This window comes from Lutjanus erythropterus, chromosome 14 (assembly GCF_056507025.1).
Source record: "Lutjanus erythropterus isolate fLutEry1 chromosome 14, fLutEry1.hap2, whole genome shotgun sequence".
Taxonomy (NCBI): domain Eukaryota; kingdom Metazoa; phylum Chordata; class Actinopteri; order Lutjaniformes; family Lutjanidae; genus Lutjanus; species Lutjanus erythropterus.
In genome coordinates, this window is record NC_139330.1 from 37,323,083 (window position 1) to 37,349,104 (window position 26,022).

General features: G+C 40.3%; 1 protein-coding gene and 1 pseudogene across 1 annotated transcript in view; one reads left to right on the top strand and one right to left on the bottom strand.

The window, feature by feature from the left end:
* The window catches only part of ltbp1 (latent transforming growth factor beta binding protein 1), a 224,142-nt gene that overhangs the window by 53,861 nt on the left and 144,259 nt on the right, over positions 1-26,022 (top strand). Inside the window, exon 4 of the mRNA XM_084735368.1 lies at positions 14,021-14,166. Coding sequence (XP_084591494.1) covers positions 14,021-14,166 — 146 coding nt within the window. The remainder of the gene's footprint in view (positions 1-14,020; positions 14,167-26,022) is intronic.
* LOC146315942 (uncharacterized) lies at positions 1,431-7,233 on the bottom strand (annotated as a pseudogene).

Here is a 26,022-nt window from a genome sequence, read left to right on the forward strand (position 1 = left end):
CGTCACAGTTTTCAAAATATAGCATTACCCTGTTGTTAAGGTCTTCTTGACCAAATTTGAGTTGGAAATAATCAATGCGGTTGGAGCAGCACGTCAAAACCTAAAAAAAGTCATTTCCTGTCAGGGGGTGCTATGGCTATCATGAGACATTGTCACACAGACGCGTTCAGGCCGATACACTGATCATACACATGAAGTTTGGTGCAGATCTGACCATGTACCCCAAGTTATAGCAATTTCCTGTTTCATGGCGAAACGCCAAAATTCAACGCCACCTGATGCGCAGGCTCTTTAACATACAGGGAATCCTTTAATAACTTTTGATCACAAAGTAGTCTAGATGGTACACAGCGATTTTGAAGTCGTTATGACAAATCATGTCAGAGGAGTTCGTTCAAATATGAAATGTGCAAAATGCCAAAAACGGCCGCAAAATTAAAAATGTGGGGTTTAGCTTGTGGCTCAAAGAGGCTGTTTTGTACGTCTCTGTGTGATCTATCTGTGTACCAAGTTTCATGCATGTCGGAGAAACATGCTGTCGGGGCTTGTCTTTAGATGGCGCTATTGAGTCATTTCACCCCGCCCATTTCTGAGACCCTTAAAATATGAAAATTTTCGCCGGGACTGATGCGCCCGCAAAAGATTTGGTGAGTTTTTGAATATGATAAGGCCCCCAAAAAGCCAATTCATTTGTCGTCACGGGAATAATAATATTAATTCTTGCGATTATAATAGGGTCCTCGCACCAAGGTCGGTGCTCGGGCCCTAATTATATTTTAGCATTAAAAATATAATTTTGCTTCAAGAGCTTCTACATACTGGTGTATTAACCATTACAGAAACATAAAAAATGATTTTGGTATTTACCAATGCTGAAAATTTAGGGCAGCTGTGGCGTAAACCTTACATTGGGTGGTGGTCTAATAAATTTGTTAAGCACTGTATACTTAGTACAAAGACACAAAATTTAATATTCACACTGCTTTTTGTAAATAAAAAAATGGAGCGTAAGTGGGAGTAAAGGAGGATGATGCTGATCTTGAAGAACTAGAAGAATTAGAAATCAGAAAAATCTAATTTAGCCTGAACACACTTCAAATCCAAACATCATCACTTCCGCCTGTGTGTCAGAGAGGCATGAATGATAATTCATGCCAGGTTCGGATAGGACATGGAAGTGCTGTGAGGAACTGCCCACTATCTTTTGGTGCCCGTGTTAACCAAATGGGCTTGGTACCTTGCATCACCACTCAGAATAACCCAATAGTATTTCTCAGTGAAAAAAAATACTAACTTGGTGTTTATTATATAGCAATGGAGCTACAGAGGATCCATTATTTTTGTCCCTAACCAAGAATAGCCACACAGATTAGGTGTTTTGTGTTGTTGAAGTTACCTTGTGAGGCAGCTGGATTCACAAGATCATGAGATCACGTGAGAATCCATTTTGCCAGGCTCCACACCAGAGGTGTAAGCCAATCAGTGTCCTCGGAGGGACCACTCGTAGCAATGGGCGTGGTTTTAGGTGCACCGACAGCGAGAGGTGTCCATGGAAACGACTTGCCTCGAACAAACAACTCCTAAAGGGGTGAGCACAGATATTGTGATAGCATCAGTTATGTCTGAATTGGAGAGCATTTTTTCCCTGAAAGAAGAGAAAGAAAATGACACTCTTTTATCGACAAAAGAGTGTTTTCACTCTTCTTCTGGGTAGCTCCAATTTGGTGAGTTGATCTGATTGGTTGAGGTTAGCTTGTGTTAGACGTGACAGATGGTTCATCCATTCACCTGCCAAGTATTGTTTGACAGTGCTCTCCCTTTTCCAAACAGTTTCCATGGATGGCTTCCCAGATGGTTCTGTGTAACAAACCAGCTGGTGTGTCAGTTTACAAGCTGACCTGAGGAAAATAACAATAAAAAACTGAAGAAGTGGGAGGTAGAGAAAGATATAAATAAAATTAAATAAGAGGGGTATATTCAGACATCCAGAGGGAAGAGTTGGTTTGGGCATCTCTGGGAACCCTCCCTCTGTCCAATTAGGAGGAGATGATCCAGCAGACCCAGAACATGCTTGATAGGTGACATCCCCCAGAAGCAAGTAGAGCAGGTGGCTAGGGAAAGAGCCGTCTGGGCTGCCTTACTTAGCCTGTTGCCTCCTCAACCTGCATGCAGTTCTCTTTCCAAAGACAGATGAATGGAAGGCTTGATGATTGAATACTCGAATTATCATCATATTTCAGATTTCAAACCTAACTGCGGACATGCAATACAAATTCAGTCTGATCAAATTCAATTTCAAAACTTGATACACAGTTTCAAAACAAACTTTTAGCTTTTTAAAACTGAAAATATCAGCACACTATCATAAAGCAATGACAGGTCTTCACCAAATCCAGGTTGTTAAAGAGACAAACTCTTTCAGTCAACCAGTTTGAGGGTTAACCAGAACAAAGCACTTACAGTACATACAGTACAGAGATATTCTTCCTTTCCCTCCCTGTAGTCTGTCTGCCTCAGTTGCAATGTTGCTAATATGTGAAAGGGCTCTGATGAGGTTCAGTGGGTTCATTACAGTACAGTATGTTAGGTCTTGTGGGGAAGAAGTCTTGGATGACTAGAGTGTAGAGGTCGGCGGTGGATTATGATTGCGGCCAGAGCAGTCAAGGCCGAGACTGAACAGATTCAGCCCCCCTCATACACATATACACACACCTCAGCCCTGACTCACTGATCTGTTTATGTAGAAATGAGTAAAATCTCATCTCTGATATTTAAGACTAGCAAGCTCTTGTAACCATTCCTTGGACACTCTCCAAACTCTTCTCTTACTCTTTTCATTTAATGGCTAAGTCATTGCAAGTGCACATGGTCATGCCAGATATTTTGTTGAGACTGGAATCAGATCTTGTTTATAACTTTTCTCTTGCTGCCACTATTCTCTGTCTCACAGCTCAGGTTTAGAGCCCTTTGTTGTTGCCATATTTAGGACCAGTCTTCTTGTGAAGTAGTTGTTAATCAATGCTGAAATACCTTATTGCTTTGGCTTTTTGTTATAATGACAACTAAGAAGAAAACCCAAAGTTGTTCACAATTCTGCATCATTCATGAACCTTGAAACAAACCCACAGCATCCACACAGCCCACACTTGGATTTGAAAAAAATTTATGAAATCAAATACACATTAATAATTTGATAGAAGTTGACCAAGTGATGATGAGGTGAAGGTAGCAACATGATACGTAGTTTGAGTGGTAAATGGTGCCTATTCTGATTTCGCTAGCCCGAAGATATAACATGAGATCAAATGAAACTTTACTGATTTCCACAGAGATATTGTATCACTGCAGCAAGAAACCATAATGGGATTCAACAAAAACAATCATCAATATAAATGACATCAATATAAATCTACAGAGTTGTAGAGGTAGGGCAGGTGCTGATATGTATCTCACATCACAGAGGAACAGAATTATATACATACAGAATTATATATAAAAAAAAAAAATGAACAATAGTTATTCATGCATATATGCAGTCTTTGAAGAAACACCATGCCATTAACATTTATAAACAAAAAATCTTATTTCTGTTTTTTATATTACTTTCTTCCCTGTGGTTCCACTACACTGCAAAATCCAGATATCAGCTGGTGAAGCTACAGACTTCGCCTTTCTCTTTCTTGAACTGTAGTTGCTGACACAAAATGTCATGTCATGTCAAATGTCATGTGTATACTGGTGAATTAATCAATAATGCACATTGAAAAGTAAAACAAATAGTAATCAATATTTTACACCTTCATATTATTGATTGTCTGTAGCATATAGGCCTCAAAACACAAGTATATTTGTGAGTGATTACCCCTGCTTTGTACCCTTATCTGGGCAGTGTATCCTCCAGGATACACACATTTAGTGCCTGATTATCCAAGTTGTTAAAATGTAAATAATTATTTTTCAACAAGACCAAAGAAAATCATCCTCATAAAACTATTTTATAAGACAAGCCCCCCAAAATATAATAACCATGGCTAAATAATAACACCTAGCCCATGACCAGTGTCTTTGAACAAGTATGCCGCCATCTTGGACTGTGATGCAAATTATGAGCATAGTTTTTGAATGTTGTCATGAAGTCCCATGACCTCAGTGAGTTGCATTGTGCATGGGCACCAGGCTACCAAGGGACAAGAATGTGTGGAATAAAAAAGACGATAACACGGCATTTATTTACATCCTTAAAAAAACAAACAAACAAACAAAAAAAACCCTGTCTGACAATGTTATCGGACTCCAATGCTGAATCTGAGGAATACTCTTAAATATGGAGTCAGGATTTGGTAGGCCTAACTAGTGGATTAACTTAAGTCTCAAGACTGGAGCCTGTGGGGAACATCTATGCAAAAGGGAAAATATATGTAAGATATAACTACCACCACCTCTAAATTAACAAATTGTATCTTGTGTATTTGATCTGTACACAAAAAGAAATGTAAAAAAGTCATTTGTGATTCTAGGGGGAAGTACCAAAAAAACTTTTTACATTCAGTGTTTCTCATTAAAATATATTGTTTGTATTCTTCAAGGCTAATAAACATGTGTAATGTATTTCCTTCCACAAAACATTTGTGAGGCCAAAATTTCCAAAATTGTAAAACCTGCATTATTTATATACATGTTTACTAAAAAAAAAACTTGTAAAACATTACTCCACAAGACTACTTTTATTTTAAAACTTTCACCATTTAATGTGGCTCTAAAGGGACAGTTCAGATGATTTGAAATGGGGTTGTGCATACTTCTTCATAGTCTGTGTATGACACGCCCCCAGTTTGGAGAAGCAGCAGGAGTACTGGCATAGGAAGCTAAGCAATGTCCTGCTGTGGACAGGGTCAGCAGCATCATGTATTATAGTCAAATATTGCCCTCTCCAAACCACTGTTCCACTACCTTGACCGCTTATTTTGTTTTTGTTACTGTGTGACTTTTAAAAAGGTTAGTTTAGATTCACTGAAGTCACACAATCCCTTTAAGAGTTTCAATGAAAAATGTTTTAAAATCCTAAATAAATATGGAGTAGTCAGATTCCCATGTGCTGAAAAAACATTTTTGTTGGTCAAATTAATAAACTTAATGAATATTTCAAGGTTGCAGACCTGTAAGCAGTTGTAATAAAAAATGCCCATGATATCTTTGCCTGTCTGAATATAGATTCTACCACCCCTCACCCCCCATATTGCTTGATGCCAGTGTACCTACTGTATTGTACTTGCTTGTGTAAACATGCATGCACATAAGCATGATCATAGTCATGTCATCATGTAAACACAAATTCACTAATAATCAGAACTGAGAGTCCACAAGGTTTTAACTAGACTCCATTATAAATGGCGCATAATAATTCATATAAACATACCTAATGAAGCAAATGACAATGAAGGTAATGAATGATAATGATAATGAATGATAATGAATGATAATGAAGCAAAACCACGGTGCAGCCGTTACGGGCGCAGCCGAGCTCAATGCAAATGCGGCGTAAGACTGCATTGTAAGTGGCAGACAAATTGTGTTAGGCCTCCTCCTCTGTTGAGAGATGGCCATTCCAGGTTAACAAAAATGGCCTCTTTCACTCCTCTCTCAAACCATCTGTCTTCCTTGGCCAAAATACGGACATTGTCGTCCTCAAAGTAGTGTCCTGTGGCTTTCAGATGTAGATGGACTGCTGAGTCCTGACCTGAGGAACTGGCTGTCCTGTGCTGTGCCATGCGCTATTCAGCGGTTGTTTTGTCTCCCCAATGTACAGGTCCGTGCTCTCCTCACTGCACTGGACGGCATACACTACATTCTCCAGTTTGTGTCTGGGTGTTCTGTCCTTGGGGTAGACAAGTTTTTGCCTCAGGGTGTTGCTGGGCTTGAAATGGACAGGGATGTGATGTTTGTTAAAAATCCTCCTGAATTTTTCAGAAATGCCCGCAATGTAAGGAATTTCCTTTGGATTTTTCTTTTCCTTTTGATGGTATTTTCTTCTCTCTCAGACCTGTTTCTTTTGTTGGTTTTGATGAAGGCCCAGTTTGGGTATCCACAGGTTTTGAGAGCTACCCTGATGTGCTTTTGTTCCTTATCCTTTCCCTCCGTACTGGTTGGAATGGTCTGTGCTCTATGGTGGAGGGTTCTGATGACCCTTGGTTTATGTTCCAGTAGGTGGTGTGAGTCAAAGAGGAGATATTGGTCTGTGTGTGTGGGTTTCCTGTAAACATGGATGTTGAGGCTTCTGTCCTCTTCAATGTGCACTGCACAATCCAAGAAGGCCAAACTGTAGCCTTGGACATCCTCTCGTGTGAATTTGATGTTTTGGTCCACAGCATTGATATGGTCCGTGAAGGCTTCAACCTCCTGTGTGGTTATTTTAACCCAGGTGTCATCAACATACCTGAACCAGTGGCTTGGAGGTGTTCCTCTGAAGGAGTGCAGGGCTCTGCTCTCTACTTCTTCCATGTAGAGGTTGGCCACTATCGGAGACACAGGTGAGCCCATAGCACAGCCATGTTTTTGCCTGTAAAAACCCCTGTTTAACTGGAAATAGGTGGTGGTCAAACAGAGGTCAAGCAGGGCACAAATGTGGTCCGTGGTGAGGTTGGTTCTGTTGGACAATGTCTTGTCCTGCAGTAACCATTCTCTTACTGTGGCAACTGCATATGAAAAGTGAGGTAGCATCATCGGACAACATGGTTTCATCTGGGTCCAGTTTCATTTCCCTGATTTTGGTGGCAAAGTCCTGTGAGTTCTTGATGTGGTGTGGAGTGTTTCCAACCCAAGGTGCCAAAATAGTGGCCAGGTGTTTGGCAATGTTATAAGTGACTGAGTTGATACTGCTGATGATGAGTCTGAGTTGGGCTCCCTCCTTGTGTATCTTAGGGAGACCCTAGATACGAGGAATGGCTTCTCCCGGGTATAGATGGTAATACAGCTGTCTGTCAATGACTTGATCCTTCTCCAGTTGTTGTAAACAGCAGACTACTTTCTTCTTGTAGCTGCTGGTAGGATCTTGCCTAAGTGGTTCGTAGGTGGCTGTGTTATTGAGTAGACTATTCACCTTAGAAAGTCTGTTGTATTCAGCACCACCATACATCTCCCTTTGTCTGCCGGGAGAATAGTGATGTCCCGGTCATGGTCTCTTTGCAACATGTCTGTGAATATTCTCAGTCATCCAGGTCATGGTATTCGTGTCAAGGTTTGGGCAACTGGACTTGATAGAGTTCTTGAAGACGTTTCGCCTCTCACTCCTTTGAAGATGACATTGTCCGTATTTTGGCCAGAGAAGACAGATGGTTTGAGAGAGGAGTGAAAGAGGCCATTTTTGTTAACCTGGAACGGCCATCTCTCAACAGAGGAGGAGGTCTAAGACACAATTTATCTGCCACTTACAATGCAGTCTTAAGATCACTCCCCAGGCAGTTGGATACCCACCTGAAATCATGTGACTCCAACAACTCACATGATAGCAGGGACCTTAACAACTTAACGACTCTCATTCACACCTCCCCCCATGTGACACTCAAGGGTCACACAATGGAGGGCCGGGCACATGAGTCACATGCTCCCCTCGGTGTTAACAACCCCATTAGGTTTAATACCTGAACTCCCGAACCAGTCAGTAAGAACTGAAGAAGCCTCTTGGATGAGAGGTGAAACGTCTTCAAGAACTCTATCAAGTCCAGTTGCCTACTACAAACCCTGATACGAATACCATGACCGGGATGACTGAGAATATTCACAGACATGTTTTCATATAACTAAATTTTTAAATCAGATATTCGTCTATCTGATATTTATTGGCTAATATAGGATGATATAGACAGATATAGCTGGTTAGGCCAGTATTAGCTTATACTTTATCAGCCCTGACATTTGTCGTGCATCGTTACCTATGCATAACTGGAGCTAAGGAGCTATTTAAGACATTACAGGGTATAGCAGAGCTATTTACAAGGTTATCACTCTGTTTATTTTTACCGTGGTAGGGGGCCTGTCAGATGAATGGGGTGAAAATATGCCTGGTCAACAACAGTGTTGGGACTAACGTGTTACGAAGTAACACATTACTGTAACGCCATTATTTTTTGCAGTAACTAGTAATCTAATGCATTATTTTTTAAATTCAGTAATTCAGTTAACGTTACTACATGATGCTTTACTCCGTTATTTTACGTTATTTTTTGTGTAGTCTCGGCTAGAGACTGAGCTGCAGCCAGAGCCGTGTAGTCCTGAATCTTCCTGTGTGTGTGTGTGTGTGTGTGTGTGTGTGTGTGTGTCAGCGGGGAGACGGGAGAAGACACGCTGTGTGGGCGTGTCTGTTTACAAGACTGGTATCATCATGGCGTCGGCGGCGGAGCCCAAGTCAACTTTCTTTACATGGAGATATTCTCACTACTTGACCTTTGTCGAGCACAAAGACAAGAACATTTTAGTTAAATGTAAGTTGTGTCTTGGATCAAAGATCTTATCTACTGCCCAAAATAGCAATTCAAACCTGTTGAAACACCTACAGAAACAACATGCTGCGACGAAGCTAGTAGCTAAGAGTGCAGACACAGACTCTGATGCCACTTCACTTCCACCACCTCAGCAACAGCGGCTGGATTTTAACCGAGGGACTGACTGCACCTGCTAACCAGGAAAAAGTTGATAAAGCCATTGCAAGGTATGTTGTAGAAGACATGCAGCCAATTTCTATTATGGAGTCGCCCGCTTTCAGGAAGCTAGTTAGCATGATACTGCGTGTCACACGGTGAATGGGACGAAGCACTTTTTCTAAGTACCTGGAGAGCGAATACGCAAAAATGGAAACCGAGCTAAAGAAAACTTAACTTAAAACTTAATGGGAGACCTTTTTTTTCATAGTAACTAAAAAGTTATTTTTCACAGTACTGCGTTACCTTTTGGTGTAAGTAATCAGTAAAGTAACTGAGATACTTTTGAAATAAAGTAACCAGTAACGGTAACTAGTTACTGGTTTTCAGTAACTAGCACAACACTGGTCAACAAATGGCTCTTCCTCTATGTTTATCATCTTCATTCTGTGGCTGTGCACTCCTCTTGTACCCTTCATTGGATAACTCCGAGGAAGGCCATAGAATTTGTCCATCTGTGTTAAATCTTTAATATGATTATGTTTTGATGGATATTTTAGAGACATCTTAACCTCATCTCAGAATCCAACGATTGTCATAAGCGTGTGGCTGGTTTTATTTTTATTTTCCATATATAGTTTTTGCACATAGGAACAGTTGTGCTTTGAGCTAAGTCTAACATTAGCATGCTAACATACTCATGATGACACTGTTAAAAGATAAGTTCACATATATGCTCATATGAACATTGAAACTGTTGTTTCTTGGTGTAATCATTCCATGTTCATTGTAGCCCCTAAGAGAGCCTGTGGCACTGTGATTAAGTAAAATGGAGGGGGACAAAATCCACTGGTCTGTGTACAAATACACAAGGAAGTGTATCCAAGTAATTATTAGGGTGCAGCAGTCTGAGTTTTTGGTAACTATGTTCTTAAGTGACCTAAGTGACAGTATTCAAAGCTCTGTCTCCTTGGACAATGTTTCTTGTTGAACAGAAGTGGATAGTCAGATGAAGAGAAAATGACTTACTAAAAACATGAAAACTTTGGAAGTTATCCTTTTTAGTTGACTAATTGATTGATGAGGCCTCATATTAGCTTCAGATAAGCTACATTTTTTGCAATGATTGGGGACTGCAGATTTTGTCCCCCATCATTCAGATAAAAATGACAGAAAATCTTGTAATGGCCAGTAAGAAAGAACAACTGACTAGACTAAAGGAAGCAAAACCTGTTTCAGTGTTCATATGGGCACTGGGCTATAGTTGTAAGACAGACATGAAAAAAATTACAAAAGTTCATGGCAATCCATTTAGCAGTTGATGAGGCATTTCACTGAACAAAAAAAGCTGACCTAATAGTGGTATTAGAGGAAAAGTTAGATGACCACCAAAGTTTAAGTATACATAGTCCAGGAACAACTGTGTCAGTGGCATTAGAACAAGATCCTACCCAGGCTCAGTAAGACTTGCCTGACTCCGGTTCCAGGTGGGTTTCAGATATTGCGAAAAGAGAGGACCATGAAGACCTCTACTTTGAGGGTGATTTTCTTGTACAGGGACAGGTTCCCCTTATTGTCTTGGTAGATGGATGTATGTGGACAATATGCAGTAACTGTTATTCTTATTTTCAAACATTGTTAACAGAGAATCACTTGCATTCATGTCAACAGCCTTTCCTTCTATCTGTTGGTGAGGAATCAATCTCTAACTGATTTCAGATAAGCTGATTATTTCCACTAATGTCAGCCTGCATGATGGCAATTCACATACATTCACAGACGTTCACATATGTCCATCACAGATATATTCATGCTGACTTCTACTTTTAACACAAGCCCATGCCAGGACCTGGGAACTAAAATAGGCTTACTATTTTTTGCAATGCACACAAAAATAATACATGATCACACCTGGCAGCCTTTCAAGACAAAGTCTCAAACGTTTTACCATTGACTTTTGACTGTGTCAATGTCTTCAGCTTAGACCTGAACAATTAATCCAAGTATTATCAAAATTACAACATGGCCAAGTGCAATGTCCAAATTGCAGGAGCTGCAATTTCTTGATAAAGTAAATGTTAATGGTAAATGTATCACAACATACAATTAGAAATTAAGCATTGTGGTGCTAAAGAGATGACCTGGCCTAAAAATAATTATATTCAGACTAAAGTAGTCAAAGTAATCAATATCTTCAACCATATGTTTAAAAAGAATAGAATACTGTCAAAACACATTGGTCGTACATCAGGCAAAACTATATTAGAAGTGGGTGATATAGCCTCAGAATTATCAATAATCATATTTCAAGGAAATTTGTGATAACAATACTTATGATGATATAGAAACAAACAATATCGAACAAGATTTTATTGATTGCAGCTTGCATTCAGCAGCATTTATTAGTGCAAAAAATCCAGCGATCCTTTTCCAATGAGCTATGACAGTAAGTTAACCTTGTAACTCCTCAGGAACCCGCATATTATTGTCACCTAATAAAACTGACCTCAGATTTTACAGCAGCAATCCAACCAAACCTTCAGTCAAAATGTGAATACGCACTGCTGATAATAATAAAATAAAAATTCTGTCAAAACTTTAACAGATGCCTTGCATTTTTTTTGATTACCATTAACTGAGGTAGAATATCAGTGCTGAAAATGTTGCATAGGCCAAAACACTAAAAACTTCAATTCAGTTGAAGCTTCTATGGCACACTGCAGGCTTCAGATTTAAAAATCAAATACCATGGAACCAACAGTATTTTAGGAAAAGGTCTGTATTTATATCCATCTTTTTATTTCTTTAGTTTTATTATTGTTAATAATAGTATAACATTAACATATTGTCCTCAGGGGAAAAATCCTTACTTTTTTCCAGGTCATTCTGTATAATGACTAAATGGTGTGTGGTATTCAGGTTTTTGTATTAAGGACACAAGATAATTTACATTAATATCACTTAGTTTACATTAGTGAGGATGTTTTAGACCACAGCAGACAGCAAACTGCACACCGACACGCACCGAAATCATCTCCCCAGTGTGTGTCAGTGTTCAGAGGGACAGGTAGCAACTCACACTCGCTCCCCCTCTCTCCCTCCACTCTGCTGTCTCTCTTTCCTCTTTTGTAGTTATGATCAATCACAAACTGGACTTAGAGTAAAAAACAACACACCACAGAAGTGTAGAGTAATATGATTCATGATCATACTTTTTATATCAAGTCAGCACATCTGTCCATATTCACACGCTCTCTCCCTTTCCCTCCCTCCCCCTCTCTCCTGTGGGTTGAGTTTGTTTTGTTTTTTTTCCCTCTTTTACCTGGTTTCAGGTGAGCTCCATCAGCACTCACTCTTCACATCCATGCCTTTTTTATTCCATTTAGGTCTCCCCAGACACAAACTGCAGCTGCTGGTTCTCATTTGATGTTCCAAAATCGAACCAAGGTTGGAGTGGGAGTGTCAAGGCAGTTTGAAGCATGTCAAGATGCTTTCAGTGTGTGTTCTGCTATTGAGAACAATGGGTGTATTCAAAACATGAGTTTCAGATGCCTTTAATGCGTTTTGGCCTTAAGACATGTTTGGGCTTGTGTTGTTGTTGTGCACATTAGGGAACGTGTCACTATATCATTGATATTGCAAGATGACACTTTTTTATCACGTAAAAAATGTGTACTGGTGTTATTGTGGTCAATATGATATGGCACAGCCCTAGTGTGAAGATCATATTTTTTTTGTAGGATTTGGGGTGAATATACTGGAAATATATTGTTTTTATAAAGCGAATCACATCTTGCTCTGTTATGGTCAGCTTGAACTCTTAACAAGTATAGCAGCCTTTCATTCCTCACTTACAAATAGGTATTATATTTGAATACATGGTAAAAGTGAGAGTCTAACTATAAAAATATTGCCTCTCAGTTACTTTTCTTCAGGTGCTGAGGGAGAACAGAAAAGAGTTATGGTATTGTTAAAGAAAAGTGATACAACCCCAGCTTTACAACATGCAGAGAAGACAGTTGGTGGTCGGCCTATCTGATGTACATGGTGATTAAACAAAACCAAAAGGGACAAACTGTTGACACACAGTTGGGACAGCACCATTGTCTAAAATATAGTTTTATGCTGTAACATAAAAAATGGACTGGAACTCAGGGGCCTCATGTGGTACCTCAGCCCTCCATATGTTCCTCTATGATTCAGTCACATAAGGTTCCCTACACATATCTTCTTTTCACCTGAATAATAAACTGGACTGGACTGACAGTACAACACATTTTAAGATGTTCAAGCATGCGGACGGCATGGCCTTAGTCGGCCTTCTTCAGAAATCAGATCATTTAGATGAAGCAGCCAGTTTGGCTCACACTCAGACTCTTCAAACACAGAAATCAATGTGGCCGAAACAAAAGAACTAATTATTTGCACGAAACAAGATCTGAAGACAGAACCTGTTTCACTTGATGGTCAACATGTTGAAACTGTGGAAAACTTTAAATAACTTGGCACATTTCTAGACTCCCTGGTGAGCTTCTCTGAAAATACAGAGTTTATTTCAAAGAGATGCTCACAGCGACGTTATCTTTTCAGGAAACTCTGTGGCCTCCGTGTCAGTCAGTAGAATTTGGAGCTTGCTCACAAAACTATTGTGTAAAGTGTTTTAACTTCCTTCCTGCTTGGTATGGTCCCTAAATTGTAGACATAAGAATTAGGTTTCTAGGATTGTGCCTGTGGCAAGTAAGATAACTGGGAAACCCCAGAAGCCTTTAAACCAACTTTTTACAGAGAGGATGAGGAAGAAGGCAAGGAGCATCCTCTCAAATCACTCTCATCCTCTCTCCAGCAAGTTTGAGCCTTTATGCTCTGGGCAGCGCTATAGAGTCCCTCTGGCAACTAAAAATTTTATTAAGAAGTCCTTTGTCCCAAGTACTATTAATATTCTTAACTCTGCAAAATGACTGATGGGATCTGGACCTCAGACATGACATGAACTGCTCTTAGTTTAATGGTTAATGTTTATTATGCAATTAATCTGATCTATGTACTTTTTTTTACTAACTGCTGTGTCCTGTGTTTGGTGAGCCAAAGATAAATTTCTGGTGGACACTAAGATATTCTATCTGCTGACTCTATCTGCTGTGAAGACTTAGAGTGCAAGGAACACCCCGAAAGACCCCTTTTTGACTCTATGGTGGCATCAGCCATCTTCTATGGACTGATCTGCTGGGGTAGCAGTATTTAAAGGAATCCAAGAATATTAAAGGATTATTCATTGCTGCTGTACTGTACTTGAAAAACATGAGTGATTTTGATGTGTCTTCATCATTTTTATCATTTTTTCATTTTTTTTCTATTTGACAATTAATTATGTTCTTCTTTCCCTCCAGGATCCGGCCCATGCACCCAGGTCAGAGCCAACAATATGTTATAAAGCCCAAATACTACCACACACGTACCACGCACACACAGACACATGTCCAGTCCCAACCTGAGAGGCCGATCCCCTTAACAGTGGGACACAACCCCATCCATGGTGAGTAAGTCTCCCTACAGATCACCTTTTCATTGTCACTTAAGTTCCTTAATGATGTTCTGGAAGAGTGAAAATTTAAATTGGCAATGATGCTTTGGAAAAGACTTTTGGATAGATTGTTCTGCCTCCTAGATATTCATTGGTTTCCATTAATGTCACTATGGTTAGAAAGTCAGCATTCAGAGACTTGATGCCACTGGATGTCCATTATCATGGACCAGTGTCAGTTGCTGTTTTTTGGACAGTTTTTCTTCCAGAAATCTTTGTCACTTTATTTGCTAATTTAATTAAAAATCAGAATGAGGAAGAACCACTGCTCAGCTAGACACACCTGCGTAAATATATCAGCAACTGTTGTTGCTGGACTGATTGTGGTCAGTTGGAAAATTTTAACATATCACCCATCCCTACAGTGAACACCATCAAATTGGCTAAATAAAGAAAACAAATAAACAAATCACTGTAGAACAGTGTTATTATCTGTGGAAAATTAGATGACAGCTTCACATGTCACGTGTGATTTCAAGGTTGTAATGGTGAAGGAAGATAAGGGACTTTTATCCTTAATGATCTGAAGTTTCAGTTTGAGAGACGTGTGAAATCTGAGGTTTGCTTACAATTAAATTCAGGTAATAAAAAACTCAATGATATTACTTCATTTTTCGTGCAGCTAATTTTGCTGTATGGATAAAAAACATTCAGCCTCCAGTTTCATTTGTTTGTCTGGTTTGACAATTAAAAAGCGGCTCCTAGGTGGCCTAGTGGTTGAGGATGCACACCTTGTAATCCATAGTTCTGTGATGAAAGCCAAACTTTGCTTATTGTTGAAAGACAGTCAGCTCTAATATATACACACATACGCATACTACAGACTTGCACAAAAGCACATGACATGTGCTGTAACACTGAGGATGTGGAGAGAATGGGGAGCTTGCAGCTGGGCAGTAACAGCATTGCCTGCTGCCTGAGGCTGTCGAAAATTAATTATTAGTATCATTTTCTGAGGGCAATTTCACACAAAGGCAGGGAGTTTGACGGATAGGATGGAAGGAGAAGGAGAAGGAATAAAATAACTATGTCATCTGGGGGAGAACCCCTCAATTTGCTGAAACAACAAGTGCCAAGTTATGAATGAGGTAGGCTGTCGATAGCGGAGCTATCAGAATACCTGTTATCTAACTCCCATTCAAGTCTCCGTGCCATTCAGCAGCCTTGCTACAGAAGACACATTATCTCCTATTTACAGTTTTTAAGTGGAACCCAGTGTTAAATGGCTGCTGACACGTAAAAGCATGTATAGACCCGCTGCCAGAGACCCAGAGGCTCACTTTCAATTTATTACTTCCCTGTGTGTTCTGTGTATTTATAGACAAATGCCCAATACACCATTTTTCCCTTCACCTTCAACTATATAAGGCTATATTCCTGTGACAGCTCCCATTGGCTTGTGAGACACATTTTTATGACACACTTTTCATTTCTGAGCAGCCCAGACCATTCAGAGAAAAAAAACATTTTGGGACCAACATTGGCATTTAGTCAAACTCTTATAGATCCAACAGATCAACAACAGCTATAATTCACCAGCTCTTGGTTGGTTATTGTGGCTTGTCATAAATTCAAGGCTGAACTCCAATGTTAGACTTGCCAGTATGCCTCTATGAATAAGTCAATATTCAAAGAATGTGTAGACTGCAGATTGAGTGGTTGTGCCTCTGGCCGCAGCCAGATGCAGCAGCATGGGGATATTAATGGGGAGGTCAGCAGACAGAGCAGTGTTGATGCTTGGTTTTGCACTGCTGCAAACTCAAGCAGACCCAGACCCAGTTTCAAAATAACCTCCACAGCTCAGTATAATTTCAGCTAGCATTTTGTAAATGCCAGAGAAAAAGCCAGACATCAAAGGTAGAGGGAAATGGGACACAGACACACATAGAGAGGGGAGACGGCAGCCACCAAAATGTCAAAATCATTTATATTACATACATTTGTGTGGAAACTAGAGATAAATAACTGATTTTATATGTGGCTTCAAAAAAACATTTTGCAAAGTCATAGCTTATTTCTAGGCTTGCTGTATATCAGGGGTCCCCAAACTTTTTCCTGTGAGGACCACATAACTTTTCCCTTCTCTGATGGGGGGCCGGGGTCAGTTTGTAACAGAAAAAGTGTGACGATGAGCAGCTGCGCTGTGTCCTGCATGTCCGTGCTCTCATCCAGTGCTAATGAAGAAAAAGTCAAATTCTTTCGTCTTCTGCTGCAGCTGGGCATCGGGTAATGTATACCCCCGGGTTCAGATAGGGGCACAGACTGCAGAAGGGTGGAATAGAATGTCACGTTCTATGCGTGTATTAGTCTCGATCGCGTGGCCAGACTGAAAACAAAAATCATAATGCATCTCTGGTATTGTTGAGGGGGCCGGGCCAAATGTGGAGGTGGGCCGTAGTTTGGAGACCACTGCTGTATATGAAGTGCTGTTCATGGCCTGTCAGGTTGTGGCCTTAACACCGGGGCCACACTGCCTACCTCTACTTGCATGATGGATACCTCACTGAACTGCTGTGGCAGTGTGTGGTGTCCACACAGACAGCAGTGCTGCAACTGCCAGCCTATATTTCTTATTTTGGTTTGGCTTTGATAACGGCAAATACTAGAATGTTTCATTTCATTAAAATTTGCTTTTATATACAGTTTCAACAGAAAAAGGTTTAGAAGCATGTGCCTCTGAATAAAATTACATTTTATGCGCCTGCGCTGGTGACAGCCATGGCCAGGGGCATTATATTTTCACATTGTCCATACATCTGTCTCATTCTCGCATACACAGTATCTTAAGAATGCTTTTAGGGAATTTTTTCAAACTTGCTACTCATGAACTGATTAGTGACCTCTGAAAACACATCTTTTGGCAGTAACTAATGAATTCATTTGTCAATAATGACAAAATTACGCACAAATGGTAAAGTGATGATATTTTATATCCAAAAGGTCAGAGGTCAACTTCACTGTGACATCATAATGTTCAGCTCTCTATCAGTCCTCTGTCCTCCTGTAAAAATAGTCTCTAAGTGAAGACAGCATGTTTCTACCTGGAAATCATTCATTGGAATCACACACATTTTATGCACTTCCTCCAAAGTCTTCACTAAATATACGATGTAGATATGAAAGTAAACTGGAACTTGTCTTGTTTGTGAAGGTGTACAACAACGTGTGGTAATTCTCTCTCTTTTTTTCTTTCTTTCTTTTTTTTCACATATATAGAGATTGAAACTGTAGTGAAAGGTGTAATGTTACTGGTATAATGTCAATATGACTATTAACAGATCATTTTTACTGTCTACTTGTACTGAGAGTGTGTCACAGAAAAAATAGTCAACACTGCAGCTGTAACTGTGCCACACAGGAGAGGGACCTAGCTGCAGACAACATGGTGGACCTCTGCAAGAGGGGCCCTCCCAGTTGGCAGGAAATCCCATGACCTCAGCAGTAGAAGTTGGTCTTCTTTGTTGGTCTGCTGAGGTCACACGTTTCCTGTCAACTGCAGTGGTTTGAGGTCTGCAACCAGGTACTCTTGGAAAAACTTGGTATTTGATGCAGGGCTGATATGTCCTGCGCCACATAGACTGTTGTACACCTGATGTGCATTCTCATTGGCTCCCATTGGGTCATCTTGTCACTTTTTGGATAAAGCAGCAAAAGCGTAACCTAAAAAGTTGTTCATTTACCTTTGTCTTTACCTTAATCTCAAGATTAAACAGTCAGAGAGCTCACATCTAATTGTAACATCAAACAGAGATGATTTTTGTTATTTTTTTATGATCATTCATTTATGTAGGTACACTGAAATTTTTACTCCTCATACCACAGGTACTACTGCAAATGTGACTAGACTTCCCTGCAGATTTTTAAATGATTTTTACCTGACCAACTCTCAAATTGACCATCATAATGTTATTCTGGAAACATGTACAACTTAATAGAGCTAAAATGAATTGACATTTAGATTGTAATTTAGACCAAATTACAACAAAAATCTTCTTGGATTGTGGTCTGTTTTCTGATATTCATGTAAGTTAGTATCTGCCAGCCCAAACAACCAAACAGGTACACTGTCAGTTTCCATGTATGTTCTGTATGCCCTCATACTTGACATGCAGTAAATAAACTGATCTCATATGGTATGGATGTATTTGGAAAAGGAGGTTGCACTTCAATAGTGAGATTCTCAGTGGAGTGCTAAACCCAAAATCCAGTGGGCATATTCCAAAAAATTGAAAGGTAGTACATCTCAACTTGAGATGTGCTACCTTTCTGTTTTTTACAATATGCTCATTGTAAGCACAGGCTCAGGTCACAGAGCTCAACAAAGTGTTCACTGTTACATCCTGCAAAACCACACCTATCCAGGTGAAATACCAAAGTTTTAGGGAGTCTGTCACACAGACCGTTTTTGCCGCTTGTGTTCATATGGGTGTCAGAATGAAAAGCAAGAGGTCTATGACACACATACACACACACTCACACTGGTCAGGTTGGTGGTGTGGCCCTGGAGTTAGATGGTCTAAGGGTTTATAAATTGAACCAGTGCTCTTCCTCAAATGAGACACCAGGATTCACCATAGTGTTAACACAAGTCCCTGCCACTTGCCTCACAGACATCAGACTTTAACAAGGAATAGTTGATTCTGTGTACTAAAGCTGCCATATATATCTCAGTTAATTTCCCTCACCAGTAATATCAAGCATTTTATAGAACCTGAAGCTAGCAACAAATCCATTTATCAAATACAAAACCTTTTACATCCCTTAACGAATCCATTTAGTTTTAGTTTATACATTACTAAGTAACAAAAGTGTGGCCTACTAACCTCTATTCAAGCTACTTAAATTAGGTTGCTGAATCTATATGATAGTTTTAAATTGAAAACATAGATTTTATTTTACCACACATGAAATGTCAGTTTGCATATGCTTCAATCAAGTACAGCAAGAACACCATCCCGATAACTACAGGCAGCTTCGTAGCGTATCAAAGTATTGTTCTACATCTGTATTATGGAGGAGGGGGTTGTGTGTCTGTATCTGGTGAGGTTTGGGCCCAACAAAACATTTGAACCAGAACCCCTGTCACATATGTTTCAACACCTGTCAATTCAGGCCTTCCTTTATTGTGTACCACTTACAGCACATTTGTCTACAAATAGCACTCAAGGCCTCTGAGTCTAAATTAATGGGAATACCGCAGCTGGTTTTTACCCTGCTGCACTTTGTGCAGCAGCAGACATGTTTGCTCTTTTAAAACAGGAAGCCCACAGCCTTTCTGTCAGCCCTGCCCCACAGACAGACAGCCTGTCAACAACTGGCTTTGGTGCCACATCTGGGAAAGTTATTCCCTGTCTCCCCTCAACTCTCCCACACAACAAAAACACCCTCAGACAAATGTTAGTAGTCTGAAAGTTTGGGTAGAGAGGATCACCTTGCCATCACTACAATGACCAAATAAGAATGCCATGATGGTGTGCAATAAGAAAATGGACACCATTATCTCATTCCAAGGGGCATCGAGAAGGGAAATGGTCTGAAGATGTTGAAACTCCAGCAACACTTGTAGTACGAAGGACAACTTTGATCTAGGACCAACTCAGGTCAGCTTGAGGCATTCATTAGGGGTCATCCAGAAGTCAGAAAACACCTCTATAAATACTTTTTAATTGAGAACTCTTCAGTCTTAATCCCTGGAAATAAACTTTTGTGGTAAAAAGTCCTTTGGCTGACCTTAATCACTTCCGTGCCAATGAGCTTGATGTAGGCTTCAAGCTGAAACGTGGTGGTCTCTAAATGAAATGGTACTTTGTACTATAAATGTTGCTGGAATACTGAGCTCTTATGATAGTGCACAATATAGTCGGGCATAAAAAAAAAAAAAAAATTATATATGTATGCATATATATATATATATATATATATATATATATATATATATATATATACATATACATATATATACATATACATATACATACCACACATGCACAGGTGCTGACTTTATTCCATACATGCTTGCCAGCATTACCCATAACGCAAATGACTGCCAACAGTTAGGTCACAGATTCAGGTGTTATGCTAGTAGAAGTTAATACAGCCTCAAGCTGAGATGAGGAGTTGGCTACTGAGATAGATACGTAGCAATCACCGTATTCCCTCCGGATTTATATTCCGTCGTCTTCTCTCTGCTTAGCTCCACCTCTGCAACCCTGGCATCAGCAATCCGCTGGTTGCATTAGTAAAAGTACGATCGCAGCACGGGAGCAGTTGGATTAGGCTGCCACCGAGCACAGTGCCATCTTTTAAGAATCAAATGAGAACATTTATCAGCAGTTTTATTTAACTCTTATCCAACACCTGGAAACACATTTTGATGTATAAAAGTGGTACAGTTCTCCTTTGAGTGTAGGACAGAAAATGTCAAAATACAATACATTCTCGATAGTGACTCGTACCTATTTCCATACAGTATGCTTTTCCATACAGTATACTGTATATACTAGTGCTAATAATTTGCATGAATTAAAAATGAATCGTAAACTTCCAACAGCGTACACACCTTCCTGTCAGAGGCACTATATCAAACCCATTCACAGACCTTTTGCCACAAAATCAAGCCAGCAAGCAGAAGGAGATTCTACTTAAGCGCTGAGAACACTGAGAGCAGAAGTTCTCTGCAGGCAGTGAATGGCAAAAATCAGGAGTGAATACACTCAAATTACCTTTAAAATCCATTGTTAGTCAATCCTGACTTGTCTGGTGCATGCACCTTACCCCTGAGACCTATGCACTCTTATTCCCTTACATGGCTTACATAAAGCCCTTGCTGTCTAATGGAAACCATCAGATATAAAAAAAAAAAAAATCACCCCACTTACTCATGCTATCATTCCTCCAGCTCCCTTTTGTCCAGCCTCTCTGCAGCCTGGATGAATCTCACCCTCAACATTTTCATTCTTCAGGCAGTTGATTGATGTCTGTGTTGTGTCTGAGATGTTCTCCTGACTCCCTTTCCATATGCTCGACACAACCAAAGAAATCTGCCAGCAACATGTGCATACTTACTGAGACGTAGAAGTGAAGCTGAGGATTTAGGATTCAGAAATTTTCTCATGGCTGTGGCTAAGGACCCACTGCTTAGAGAAATGTCAAAGTAGTTTTGGAAGGCTAGGATTGTCATGATTGTTGTGAATGTGTTGAATATGGAGCTGCTTGAAGCTGCCAGAAAACAATGCATTGCTTGACAATTTCTGCATGAAGAGAATTTGAAGTTATTTTTGAGCTTGTTGCTCTTTTTAACTCCACATGCACCAGTATCTTGGACGCCATCGCTCCCTTAAGCATCAAACGCCCTAAGGTATTCTCTGAACCATGGATAAATGACTCTATGCATGCTCTCAGACGCTCTTGTAGGCGTGCTGAGAGAAGGTGGAAAAAGGACAAGTTGCATGTCTCTTTTGGGATTCTGCAGGACTGCTTATCGGAGTATCAGAAAGCGGTGAAAGCTGCTAAAACCGCTTACATCTAGCACCTTGTCTCAAACAACATTGATAAACCCAAGGTTCTTAGTGTTTTGGACTCTCTTGTTAACCTGTCCGATACTGCTCCTAGTGTTCCAACTCCTGCTCTCTGTAATGATTTCCTTAACTTCTTTGTTGAGAAAATCTCTGCTCTTCATTCTGTACCATCTCCTGCTGAGCCTGATCCCTCTGACCCTCCCATGTGCCCAGCTGTTTTTGACCAGTTTGAGCCTGTATCACTGTCCTCACTGTCAGATGTAGTTCGTGGGATGCGACCCACTAACTGCCTCTCAGACAGTATTCCCTCCTACCTTAAAGAGGTTTTTGATTCAGTTGGATCCTTTATTCTTGTTTTTAGGGATGCACGATATATCGGCATTAATATTGGTATCGGCCGATATTTGTCATTTTTTAACACATCGGCATCGGTCCTATGAGTAAAACTGGACCGATATTATCAACCGATGTTTATATCCGTCTAGTTGCTATTTGCGTATGTGTGTCGGGAGGTGGAGGGGGAGGGATATTTGGCCATGCTGTATTTGTTTGGGCATGTGACAGTGTCAGTGACAAAGGCACAGGATTGATTCCATTTTGAAAATAAAGGAAAGGCCAAAACGCACTAAAGCCGTCTTACTCTCGCGATTTGAAACGTACCCATTGTTCTAAATGGCAGAACACGCACTGAAAGCATCTTGACGCGCGTCAAACTGAGTTGACGCTCGCTTGTTTCGATTTTGGAGCGTCAAATCAGGACCAGGGCTTTTTTTCTGCAGCTGCAGTTTGTGTTTGGGGAGAGTTACATGGAGTAAAAAGCTATGGACACGAGGAGTGAGTGCTGTTTGAGCTTTAGCTCCACCTGAAACCAGGTAAAAGAAAAAACAAAAAACGACCCGCAGCAGAGACGGAGGGAGGGAGAGAGCGTGTGAATACGGACAGATGCGCCGACTTCATATACGGACATTTTATGATCATGAAACATTATATTGAACACTTTTGTGGCGTGTTTTTTTTTTTTTTGTTCCAAGTCCGATTTGTTTACTTTTAAATACTTAATTACTCCCCGCCAATTGATCATAACTGCGCAGGAGGAGAGAGACGGACAGCAGAGAGGAGGGAGAGGGAGCGTGTGTGAAGTGCTGACTGATATAAAACTTTTTTGATGATGAATCCTGATGTTACTGTACAATTCCCTGTCTAAAATATCAGTCTCAGCAACAAACAGACAGACGCTCGTCTCCTCTATGAAAGCTTTGTCACTTTGCAACATTATTTTAAATCATTATGAACTGTCCAGATGCTGTCTCCCTCTTCATCTCCTCGGTGTGTGTCAGTGTGCAGTTTGCTGTCTGCTGTGGTCTAAAAAAATATCCTGCTTTCTTAATACAAAAACATTAATATCGCGCACCGTTTAGTCATTATATAGACGGACCTGAAAAAAGATTATTATTTTTTTCCCTCAGAGGACAATATTTTATTAAAGATATAAACTATTATTAATAGTTATACTAAATAAATAAACAGATGCATATAAATAGCGACCTTTTCCTAAAATACTGCTGGTTTTATGGTGATGGAATATTAAATCTGACGCCTGCAGTGCGCTATAGAAGCTTCATTTGTCTTTTGACGCACATCAAATGAAGCTGGCAGTGCGTTTTGGCCTGAAGACATTCAAAAATTCAGTTTGCATGATTTTCAGTCTGTACAAAATTTTATCATCTCTCTCTCTCTCTATACATATACACACACACACACACACACACACATATATATATATATATATATATATATATATATACATATATAAAAATATCGATATCGGTTATCGGCTATGACAGCAATATTAATATCGGATATCGGTATCGGTCAGAATTTTCAAATCGGTGCATCCCTACTTGTTTTGATTCATACCTGTTTTAGTTCAGGGTGTTTTCCTGCCCCTTTTAAACATGCTATAGTGCAGCCACTAATCAAAAAGCCCAGCCTGGACCCCTCTGTTCTCTCTAACTTCAGGCCCATCTCCAAATTACCCTTCCTGTCCAAAGTGTTAGAGAAAGTAATTGCTGTACAGTTGCAATTATTTTTAGCACAAAATTATATTTATGAGAAGTTTCAGTCGGGTTTCAGGTCTGGTCACAGTACTGAAACTGCTCTTCTAAGAGTGTTTAATGATCTTGTCCTAACTGTGTACTCAGGATGTGCCGCTATCCTGGTGACCTTAGATTTGATGGCTGCCTTTGATACTGTTGATCATAAGACCCTCTTATCACGCCTAGATCACTGTGTAGGCATAAAAGGTGCTGCCCTCAAGTTGCTCCAGTCGTACCTAACCGACAGGAGTTTCTCTGTCCATCTGGGTGAATTCTCCTCAAATGTGGCCCCTCTCACCTGTGGGGTCCCCCAAGGCTCCATTTTGGGCCCTTTATTGTTTTCTTTATATATGTTGCCCCTAGGTTCCATTCTCCGTAAACATAATGTTTCTTTTCATTGCTTTGCAGATGATGTCCAAGTGTACCTTCCTTTAAAATTAAAATGTAAGGACTCTCTGCAGCCTCTGCTAGCTTGTCTTAATGACATAAAAACTTGGATGGACCTAAGTTCCCTGAATCTAAATGATAGTAAGACTGAGGTTATTGTGTTTGGACATCCGAAAAGTGTAAATGACTCTGTTGGTGCTCTGGGCCCCCTGGCTTCCAAAAATTGTTCTTTTATTAAAAGCCTTGGTGTCACTTTTGATAGTGCTTTTAAATTTGACAGGCAAATTGGCTCTGTAGTCAAAGGTGCATTCTTCCAGCTTCGGCTGCTTGCCAAAGTAAAGCCCTATCTCTCACCCAAAGACTTGGAGAGAGTTATCCATGCCTTCATTACGTCTAGGCTTGATTACTGTAACTCTCTGTATTTGGGCTTAGACAAACGTTCTCTGCACCGTCTGCAGCTAGTGCAAAATGCTGCTGCTTGCCTTTTGACCAGCACGAAAAAACGTGACCACATCACACTGGTTCTGACCTCTCTGCATTGGCTTCCTGTTCGCTTCAGGATTGATTTTAAGATTTTGATGTTTGTTTTTAAGATATTGAATGGTCTGCCCCCCAGTACTTAGCTGAACTCATCCATGTTCACACATCAGCTAGAGCACTGTGGTCATCAAATGAGTTGCTTTTAGATGTCCCAATATCTAGGCTCAAAACCAAAGGTGACCGAGCCTTCGTGGTTTCTGCCCCTTAATTGTGGAACAGCAGTGTTTCCCCTATAGTGTATTTGGGAGGGCGCCTCACCCCCCCAACACATGCCCCCGCCCTGCCAGCAGGACCCCCCACACAGAAATTCAAGTTGGAGATTTTTTTTTTTAAATTCCATTATTAAATTTTTATTTTAATCAAAGGGGCCTATAACATGTGTTCTTTTTATCAAATAAAAAAGCTAACTCTAATTTGTGCAATTTCAGAGTCGGATGCGTTGCTATCGTTTCATTACATTCATTACAATGCATTTCTCCTCTCCTCTGTGACGGGCTGGTCTCCCCCCTCACTCCTCTCTCACAGCACACACCCATGAACTGGTACAGTCACACCCACCCACACTCAGAGAGCGGAGGAGAGAGAGTTTCCGACCGTTATGGTAAAAAACAACAAACAAACAAACAAACAAAAGTTGTAAATGGACGACCAGTGGTTCCCCAGCTGTTCGCCCTGCCAAGCAAAAATATCTGCGTTTTTTAAACGAACCGTACGTGGTGAGGCAGGAAGCACAGGTAGCTCTGTGGCCAGTGTTGATGCCAAAATGAGAGCATCTCTCCCAGCCCCGACCACAGCTCTTGCCGATCTCCTGCCCCTGTTAACGTCGCCACAACTAGACCCAAACACACCTGTTCACCACCACCACTGTCTGGCTTTGAACCAGCATGACTGTCAGACTGTAGATACTCTGCATGAGTACAAGAGCGAACCTGGTGAGTGAATTGATTAATGAGGATGGATGGATGGATGGATGGCAGGCACGGCGCCAGGATTTTAATTTTGGGTGGGCCACGGTAACTTCGGTTGGGCCTTTTAATTACAAAGGTTAACACTGTTTCCAACTGGTAATCTCACTTTAACAAAAATCACTGGTATCATACTGTGGATGGCGACGAGCACTTCCAGTTGATTATGACACTTTTAAAATCTTTTTAACAGTTTCAGTCGGCAGTTTATATTTATTTCAAATAGCACAGGATATCTCCTTATCTATGTTTTCACTATGGAACATGTAGATCAGTATATCAATTCATAAGAAAACTGTCATT